General features: G+C 34.9%; 1 protein-coding gene across 1 annotated transcript in view; it reads left to right on the plus strand.

Moving 5' to 3' along the window:
• CAMKMT (calmodulin-lysine N-methyltransferase) overlaps positions 1–10,596 on the plus strand; it is a 403,007-nt gene that overhangs the window by 29,672 nt on the left and 362,739 nt on the right. The window contains exon 3 of the mRNA XM_032239534.1: positions 32–96. Coding sequence (XP_032095425.1) covers positions 32–96 — 65 coding nt within the window. The remainder of the gene's footprint in view (positions 1–31; positions 97–10,596) is intronic.

A 10,596-nucleotide genomic window follows, 5' to 3' on the forward strand; every position in this document is an offset into this window, starting at 1 on the left:
TCATTAAAGCAAATGCTTTACTCCTTTCTAGGCATAATAGTGGATCCTTGAATGTTGAAGATGTTCTTACCAGCTTTGACAACACAGGAAATGTTTGTAAGTTATACATTCACTCTATAGAAATATATTTAGTGTTTTACAAAGTGAATTTATAGTTGTTTTCTTCTCACTAATATTTATTATACACTAAATGTATGCATATATATATATGAGAAACACCATTGTTAGCTGCAGAATAAGCCTTTTATAAGGTGCACCTACTAAATGCAATACCACAGTTTTTACACTTTGGAGGGTTGTGTGTTTGTGTGTGTGTGTGTGTGTGTGTGTGTGTGAGAGAGAGAGAGAGAGAGGGAGAGAGAGAGAAAGAAAGAGAGAGAATGTAGGTCAGAAAGAACACTGGACACTGCAGTACTGTCCCTTGTATTTTTGTTTCCATTTTGACCTCAGTTACTTCAATAGTGGGGCTATTTCTTTCCTCTTTCTTTGCTTTGTTTCCGGTGCTTTTTTTTTTTTTCCTAACCATTCCCTGCTTCTTTACTTTCACTATAGGATAAACCCAGAACATATTTTTCTTGATGCTAATATACATTAACACTAGTGTTTTTGTTTGATGCAGTATTACAATATTATAGAATATGTTGCCTTTTCAATCTAAGCCTCTGATTAAGTGGTGATAGATTTGTCCACTGAGAAAATCACTTCAATATTTCTTATAAATCTTGTAATTAATTTCATGTGATGAAAGAAATCAGCCAAGAATACCTTTATGTCACTGAGTTAAACAGCATACCATCGTAGGAGCTGTGCACTTTTTATGTTTTTTGTATAGAACATTCCTCTTTCTTAAGATAGTGAGCTGTTAGTGAAATATGACCATTTTAAATGTAAAAATAGTACTCATACTTTTTTTCTCAAAGAAAATTTCAGAACAGCTAACTATTATCTGAATTTAGGTAATATCTTTTGCTTAACAATGCAGCTTTATCAAATGCATAGATTTGCATAGAATTATGTTCAGTAATACTCAGACAACACTTTTGTTCTTATGTCCACATTATAAGCTTTTGATTTTATAGAAAAATATTTGTGTATTTTATCACTAAGGAATCTTTAAATGTCCTTAAATTATCCTAAATGCCTAAAATAATGTAGGTTTCTTTTTCATAGATAGTGACAGATGTGCCTTTTAGTTTCTTTCCTTCTTTTTTTTAAAAATTTCCAAACACCAGCTTGAACCAGAATGCCTTTTAGTTTCTCCATGTTGGCGTTGAATTCTTTCCCATGAAGGCATATCTTGTGTTTTTATTAGATCTGGGGAAGGACTGGGCAAGGAATACCAATGATGCTTGAGGTTACATACTCCTTTAGTTCTGGGATAATGTTAAATATCATTAAGTCAGGCTTACACATATGTAATTTCAGAAAATGATTCTAGAATGTTAAATGCAGAATTTTTGATTCAGTATTGTAACAGTCAAGTATTATTCCCCGTTGACTCAGTATGAAATAGGGCCACTAGCTGTCAGCATTATGTAAAATAAAAATAATTTCCTAAAGGCATCTATTATTATTTTTAGGCATGAATAACTGTCTTGTTCTTCTCTGATAAATATATTTTTTAATCAAGTTGTTCCATACCCCACATTGTTGTGCATTAACAAGTGGAAAGATCGCATATTCAGGCTGTTTTTTCACTGTCTTCTGTTGTTTGGTAGAAAGGTTTAGGACTTTGGGATGATACCCACTTGCATTTGACTCCTGGCTCTGAAATTGATCTTGAGCAATTTGTATCACCTCTATGAACCTCAATTGTTTTCCTCTCTTAGGACTGGCTATATTATATAGAAAGTATGTAACATACTGCATGACTCAGCGTTGATATTCAATAAATGGAAGCTATCTATTAATTATTACTAATGATGAGTACCTATAAAAGTTCTCTTGTTTATTTTTTCTGATAAAGAAGATAATATTATTAGGATTATTCTGTCTTAAAATATACTATTTTAATTGAACTTACAAGGTAGTAAAATTAGCAAAATAGCTGTAATGTCTAATCATAAGTATGGTCTTAAAAACCTGAATATATTGCTATGTGATAGAAATGGTGACAAAAATAAGACCTATTAAAATATGTTGTTTGGTTTATATTTTATGTTTGGTCTTTATTTTAAAAGAAAAATCTATATTGATGTTTCACTTAATGATAAATTGGTAAAGTCCTGTTCCAATAAAGTAAATATTGATTATAACTTTTATATAATCTTGGACGTAAAGTGACCATGAACTGAAAAAGATTTTTCACTTGCTGCCTCAAAAATTTGATTTTATTATGCCAATAGTGATATTGAGTTTGTGACTAGAAAACCCAGCAGAGGGCGCCACAATCATAATTCTGTGTCAGCCCAATATAATTAGGATAAATAGCTCAGATAATAACCCTAAGCTTTTACCATGTACACATATAAATATGTGTCTAAACATTTCTATTTGATTTATTTATAATATATTTTATATGTTCTGTAATTCAAAAATACAAAAAAATAGATTTTTCCTGCTGATTTTTTAGTTCAATTTTTTAAAATATCAGTTTAATGTTTCTACTTCTGGCTTTAAATAAAGAAGTACTTTTGATAGAGAGTGAAAGTTCCATATAAGAGTATCAGTTTGTAAATCACCACCATGGTAGTACATTAAAGGATAATTAGAATGAGGAAAAAAGTTTCTAATAGATGAGAGAACCAATAGATGGAATTATCTATTTATTTTAGGAATTCGTTTCTAGGTTAATAATGCTTCCTAGTAATAGAAAAAAATAGCTTGATTAAAACATTTTCTAGTCACAAAAACCTGGTTATGTATAGATACAGTAAACACGATGTGGTTGTGGTTTAGGAGAACCATTAATTTCAGTTTTAAGTTAATTTTGAAAAATCAGGGAATGGTTAATAACCTCACTGTAAATTTTCAAAGATGAAAGGAGCAATCTTACCTTCTGAATTGGTTTATGCTCTAACGGAAAAGACATGGAAAAATCTCTTTAATTTTGAATAATAAATGAAACCTCTACATAGCTTATTTCCTATTAGAAAAGAGAATTTTTTTGTATTTTCTTGTTTAGAAGCTTTGTGATTTTAAGTGTATGAACTGCAAGGTGTTTTATATTTTTGAGATAACTTTTCATTTCTAGAATTTCTTCCAATGTGGTAGGAAGAAATTAAGAGGAATCTCATACAAAATCACTTCCGTGTATTGATTTATTGCTGTGTGATATATGATCCCAACCTTCTTTTTATGTATTTATATTTACTATGGTGGAAAACAAACCATTTTGAAAGTGCTTACCTTTAACTAGGAGTAGGTATGTATATTTCATTCTTTGGCTTCTACTGTTTGAGAACCTACTTTCTTCTGAGATATCAAAGCTTCTTGGTCAGGAGGTTGTGTCTACTATTGATTCATTGTGCCTGAGAAGAGATGCTCGAAAGCTACCTAGGGAAAAGTTAGGATGACATCCTTTGCCTCAAATGAGGTACTGGCTGCTTCTGTGTTTCTTTTGATATGTCCCTCAGATACCTTGGGTAACAAGGGACTGCTCTATAAGCATTGTAGTAGATTTCTTGCTTCTGCTTTTTCTTTGGGCAGGGGCTCCTTTCTAGCTAGTCCTGTAACCTCTAGTCAAAGAAGCTGCATCATGCTGTCTCTTCGAAAATCATTTTCTTTTTCTCCAAAGTCATTTCTTTCTGCTACTGCAAGGACTTTTTAAAAATGTAATTCTCCTCAGTGCTTACTTGATCCAAATTCGGATATCATAGTATCTAATATAACTGCTGTTTATAACATCTCATCTCATGCTTGGGTCTGTAATAGATTCATTTGTACATTTTTAGCACATCATCCTTTGTTTAGTAGTATGAGCAGATGCATTAGTATTTCATATGATTTAAACTATGTACAATATAATGTATAACCCTTTAAAGGATAGGAGGTCAATAGTTATATCTTTGCAATAATATGATTGTGAAGCAGGATTTCTGGCAAATGTTGTAGCTTAAATCTGGGGGACGTATTGGTAAAATTCCTCTACTATTCTTTCAAAAATTTTTCTTTCCTGGTTAAGCTCTATGACAGGACCCTGTGGTAGTTGGTATCTCATTATCTTCTGGAGGAATTTGTAGACCCTGTGCCATCTATACTTATACATGTGACAGTAGTGATTATTTTTTCCCCCAGTGAATTCTAGAACTGACCAGGATTTTTTCTTTTTTTGAGGTGGAGTTTCACTTTCATCGCCCAGGCTGGAGTGCAATGGTGTGATCTTGGCTTACTACAACCTCTGTCTCCCAGGTTCAAGCGGTTCTCCTGTTTCAGCCTCCCGAGTAGCTAGGATTACAGGCGCCCGCCACCATGTCCAGCTAATTTTTGTATTTTTAGTAGAGACGGAAGTTCACCATGTTGTCCAGGCTAGTCTCGAACTTCTCACCTCGGGTGATTTACCCACCTTGGCTTGGGATTATAGGTGTGAGCCTCTGTGCCTGGCCTGACCAGGATTTTTTAATGCACACAGCTATAGACTTTGCTTCCTAGTGGTCTGATAGCAAGATCTGTTTGTCTGTCTGTGATGTATCTAAAACTGATCTCTTTTGGGGTAGTAATCAGATATTATTGAAAGAAACACTCATTAAAAGCCGGGTGGCCATTCGTGGTGGTGGCTCACGCCTGTAATCCCAGCACTTTGGAAGGCTGAGGTGGGTGGATCACGAGGTCAGGAGTTCAAGACCAGCCTGGCCAACATGGTGAAACCCCATCTCTACTAAAAATTACAAAAATTTAGGTGATTATGGTGGCTCATGCCTGTAATTTCAGCTACTTGGGAGGCTGAGTTAGGAGAAGTACTTGAACCAGGACCAGGGAGGCGGAGGTTGCAGTGAGCCAAGATCGCACAATTGTACTCCAGCCTGGGTGATGAGAGTGAAACTCCATCTCAAAAAATAAAATGAAATAAAATAAAAAATAAATAAAAGCCAGGTGTGGTGGTATGTAACTATAGTCCCAGCTTACTCAGAAGGCTATGGCAGGATGATTGCTTGAGCCCAAGAATTTGAGGCAAGCATGGGCAATATAGCAAGACCCTTTCTCTAAAAAAAAGGAAATCAAATATTTATCTTTCTGGTTTTTCTAGAGGAAAAAACAATTATGTGTTTTTACTTTTTACTTGTATTTAGGAAACCAAAGGTAATAGTTTCTTGGAAATACGGTCTAAACTTTTAGTTTTTCTGTTTCATTGTTATTATAAAGTTAGGGTTTGGAATATTGGTGAAATTATCAATGCTTCAAGAATATCAGCTTAGATTTAAAAGTGTTACTCATTCAAATAAAGATGTCTATGTATGTATAAGCACATATGTAATGCATATGTATGTATGTATATGTAGACATATAGTGCATATATATAGTATATTTGTATACATATGCAGATATATAATGCATCTATGTAGTATATGTGTATACATATGCATTAAGTATCTATATATACATATATGCATTGTATATCTATATACATATGTACTTATACACAGTAAAGTAGTTTGATTTAAAAATGAAAAAATTGGGCTTTTAGGGGTCGATGCTCTGTTTTTCAATTAGAGTGGTCATGGAAGGTACATGGGATATGAAGTTCAGGTTTTGGCTCTACTGGTTGTTAGCTATGTGCTTGTAGGCAAGTCTTTGTACAAGTCTTAACTCCTTACATAAAATTGAATAGGAAACAATAACTACTTTATGGTGAGGTGAACATAATATTAGATAATGTGAAAGTACAAAGTAAACTTAAAGTAATATTTTTATTTTTTATGTTTAGTGTTAATATCACCTGCCTCATTCTTGAATTTTTCAGTATCTTTGTTATCGGAAAATGATACAGGATACAATATATTTTTGGTGTGTGCCATTCTGTTTTAATATTGTACATTATTTTCTTATGTGAAAACAGTGTAAAGCTTTCAGAAATACACATATAAATCAGTGTTTTAGAATAAAGGGTTCACAAAGGCCTAAATATATGTGACTTATCATATGATGAAGATGCAATTTCAGTAAGAAAGGAATGGATGGATTCTTCAATAAATAGTATTGGGACCATTGCCGAGGAATTTAGGAAACTAATAAAGCGGATGCCCTCCTATATACTATATGCTAAAATAAATTTAATATGGATTAAGTATTTAATTAAAAATCATAACACTCTTAGATATTTCAGTTGAATAATTTTAATATATTGAAATAAAGAAGATCCTTCTAAATGTGAGTCAAGCACCATGAATTTAAAAAATAATAGATTGACTAAATTAAGATTTAAAGACCCTTTATTCAAAAAGCAGCATCAAAAAAGTTTAAATGGCACACTGACAATCATTATTTATGACATATATTCAGATAAAGTTGTATTTTCTTTATTTTATAAAGAGCTCTCACAAATCCATAACAAAAAGACAGACAATATGAAAACCTGTAAGATAAAGAAAAACATAGCCAAAAAATTAGGAAGAGGTATTTCACACACAAAAAAAGCAATGTTCTGCAAGTACATTGAAGTGTTATTTTACTAGTAATTGAGGGAATGAATTTTAAAAGTGAGATATAATTTTTTCAGGTTGGCAAAGATGAAAGAAGTTAAGCAATAATAAATAAATTGTAGGGAACTGGGCATTCTCATACACTGTTGGTGGGGGTAAACAAATTCTACTTTTCCAGAGGCAGTCTGACTGTAGCTTTCATAATTTTAAATATCTATATCGTTCAACTAATAATTCCCTTTCTGAAAAAAAAAAAAGAAACCAGGACAGGTGCAGTGGCTCACGCCTGTAATCCCAGCACTTTGGGAAGCCAAGGCCAGTGGATCACTTGAGGCCAGGAGTTCAAGACCTGTCTGGCCAACATAGTGAAACCCAGTCTCTGCTAAAAATGCAAAAATTAGCTGGACTTGGTGGCAGGCATATGTAATTCTAGCTACTAGGGAGGCTGAGGCAGGAGACTCACTTGAACCCAGGAGGCAGAGGTTGCAGTGAGCTGAGATCATGCCATTGCACTCCAGCCTGGGCAACAGAGCAAGGCTCTGTCTCAAAAAAAAAAAAAAAAAAAAAAAAAAAAACCATGGCAAAACCCTGTCTACTAAAAATTACAGAAATTATCTGGGTGTCATGGTGGGTACCTGTAATCCGAGCCACTGGGGAGGCTGAGGCAGGGAGAGTCGCTTGAACCCAGGAGGCAGAGGTTGCAGTGAGGCAAGATAGCACCACTGCCCTCCAGCACTACTGCCCTCCCTCCTGGGCAACAGAGCAATACTCCATCTAAAAAAAAAAAAATTATATGTAGGAAGAGGTATTTCATACAAAGCTCCATACAAAGCTATATGTAAAGGGATTCATTACAGCACAATGAATAACTGGAAAAAAATGTAAATATTTAATTTTAGGTTACTGACTAATTATGGATAATCTGTGCAACATATTACTGTGTTCAAGATCTCCAAAACATATTAGGTTAAAAAAGACTAAAATCTGATCTTTTTTCTACAAAACATTTACACCTATTAAGTATGTGTGTAGGTGTTTATATGCAGAGAACTGTGTCTCAGTGCTCATTATTTCATTGGGGTATTGGAGTTATGGGTGATTTTTCTTTCTTCTTTATGCTTTTCTGTATTCTTTAAATTTTTATGTTATGTATTACTTTTATGTATGTACACATGTATGTATGTGTACATTTTAGAGAGGGAGGCCTCGCTGTGTGGCCCAGGCTGGACTCAAACTTCTAGGCTCAAGTGATCTTCCTGCTTCAGCCTCCCAAGTAGTTGGGACTACAGGTGCATGTCATCATGCCCAATTGACAAGTATTCCTTTTATAACTGGAAAAAATAATGCTATTTTTATTTGAAAAACTACTCTTTAACTTCCAAACTGAGTATTGTTATTATTATTATTATTTAACTGAAAGCGATGATAAAATCTCAAAATGCTTAGGACAGCATTGTGAAAAAAAAAAAGGAGCAATCCATTTTACCAGTGAAAAAATATACAATATTGGCCAGGCACGGTGGCTAACGCCTGTAATCCCAGCACTTTGGGGGACTGAGGCAGGTGGATCACGAGGTCAGGAGATCGAGACCATCCTGGCCAACGTGGTGAAACCCCATCCCTACTAAAAATACAAAAATTAACTGGATGTGGTGGCGTGCACCTGTAGCCCAGCTATCTGGGAGGCTGAGCCAGGAGAATCTCTTGAACCTGGGAGGCCAAGGTTGCAGTGAGCTGAGATTGTGCCTCTGTACTCCAGCCTGGCAACAGAGTGAGACTCCATCTCAAAAAAAAAAAAAAAAGAAAAAGTATACAATATTTTGTTTTAAAATAATACTTTTCTTGGAGCTCACAGCATGTTAGATGTTAATGTATTAGTCTCCCATTACACCCATGAGATAAGGAATCAGAGATCATTTTAGCCCTGTGTTAGGTTGGGGAAGAACAAAGAGGTAAAAGTCAGTCAGTGGCAGAATATTGAGCTTTGGGAATGGAAAATTGTAAGTTGTGTTAGAAAATAAATATATAAGATGATGAACGCATTATGTGGTTAAAACACATGGGTAATGATCAGCAGTCCTGAGATGATAGGGGACCTGAAAGCCACTGGAGCACTGGTGGTACGCAGCATGGGCACTGGATTCTTAGCCCCTCGTTAGCATCATAATGTACATGTAGTCTTTGATTCTTAGTCTGTGTTAGAATTTCTGGAGGTTGGCTTTGGTTGCTAGAAGGCAGTTTCTCTAGTCACGCGTCTCCAACTGTCTGACTTCTTAGCTCCACAGTTGTCAGGACAGTTTTTTCTTTTGGCTCAAAATTGGGTGAGCATGCCCCTAATTTACCAAAGAAGGAACAAGTTGTCTCTTTTTAATGTATTTTAAAAATTTCTATTTGAAATAAGAAACCACGGATTTGGAATGGTTCTTTGCTAATAGAACTTGGTACTATGGTGGGAACTGACTGAAATAAACCCTATAATCCTTTGTAGATTCATATGCCTTAATCAGTGCAATAATATCCAAAAGTAGCTCATGTCTTTGTCGTAAACCTGCTAGTTTCTCCTTCCTTTAAATATCTAAAGGAATGTGTTTAATTTAGGTACTTCCAACTTTTAGCACAAGGTATGCCAAGATTTTTTTTTTTTTAACCCCGAGCAAATACTGAGTAGTTTTCCTTTGTCTGTCTTTTAAATAGCTACCATTACTTTTGCATCCATTACAGTATTTGTCAGGAACTTTGTAAGTACTGTCCCGTTTAATAATCTTAGCGACTTTACAAGGCATGAGGAAACTGATATCCAGAACAAGGTAATTTGCTTAAAGATTTAGTAGGTGGTGGCACAGGAATTTGTAACTATTCTACTTTGTTTCTTAAAGGCTACATTTCTCCAAAATGGCGGGAAATGAATTTTAAAAGTTTGTGATGAGAATTGAAACTAAAAGTGGTAACTTGATGGGCTAGAAAATAACTTTGGCAAATGGAATTCTGTGCAGCAGATTGTCTCAGAGGAGACTGATTAAAGGTCAAGGAAAATGGGCTCTCCAGGGTTTCTGCAACGTAGTTGACAATCTAATGGAGTGGGGATTTGGAGAGCAAGGTAGGGGACAAAGAATGCATTTTCTTTTAATAGTCTTAAACCAAATGTGGGTTTTGTTTTACCTCAGTTAGTTTCTTTTTCTTCCTTTTTTTTGAAGTGCTGATTTTTGTAACATCAAAATAACAAGTTACGTTTTAACGTAGCCCCTTCTCTAAGTACTTCTCAAGCTTATGGCTATATATTTGAAAGGTGTGTACAGAAACATAATTCATGCAAAGAGCTCATCTAAAAGGATATTCTTGATATTAATAAAGTTGTTTGGATTGTGGGTAGCCTTTCCACAGAGAATTGTTGTATTTTGGACATTTATATGAGCTGTATATATTGCAGTACTCTTGACAATGCTTGATAAGAACAAAATATTTGATGATTGAATGAACTTAGTGTTTGTGTGTAAATAACTCATGTTAAAAAAAAAATCCTCCTCTCAGAACTTTTACTCTCTACTCTCAGCCCTGAGTCTGAATATTTTCATTATATTTTGGGAGGTGGGAACAGTCTGTGGGAAGGAATAAGGAAAAGTTTCCAATCATTCTGTGTGTATGAGATTGAAAAGGTGCATGTTTTATGTAATTATAGATACGCCACATTCTCACAATCTGCTTGTCCTAGTATGCTGGGTCAGGTGGAATCTTTGCTGCAGATGGTAAATTCATAGTTTGTCTTAAACCTTTGCCCTTCCAGGGTATTGAAGATCAGACTTATGTGTTATTGCCATTTTCCAGGAGTCCCCGACAACTAGCATCGCTTAATTTCTTTTTTTTTTTTTTTTTTTTTTTTTGAGACGGAGTTTCACTCATGTTACCCAGGCTGGAGTGCAATGGCGCGATCTCGGCTCACTGCAACCTCCGCCTCCTGGGTTCGGGCAATTCTCCTGCCTCAGCCTCCTGAGTAGCTGGGATTACAGGCACGCACCACCAC

This window comes from Sapajus apella, unplaced genomic scaffold (genome assembly GCF_009761245.1).
Source record: "Sapajus apella isolate SASKATOON/1434 unplaced genomic scaffold, GSC_monkey_1.0 scaffold44, whole genome shotgun sequence".
Taxonomy (NCBI): domain Eukaryota; kingdom Metazoa; phylum Chordata; class Mammalia; order Primates; family Cebidae; genus Sapajus; species Sapajus apella.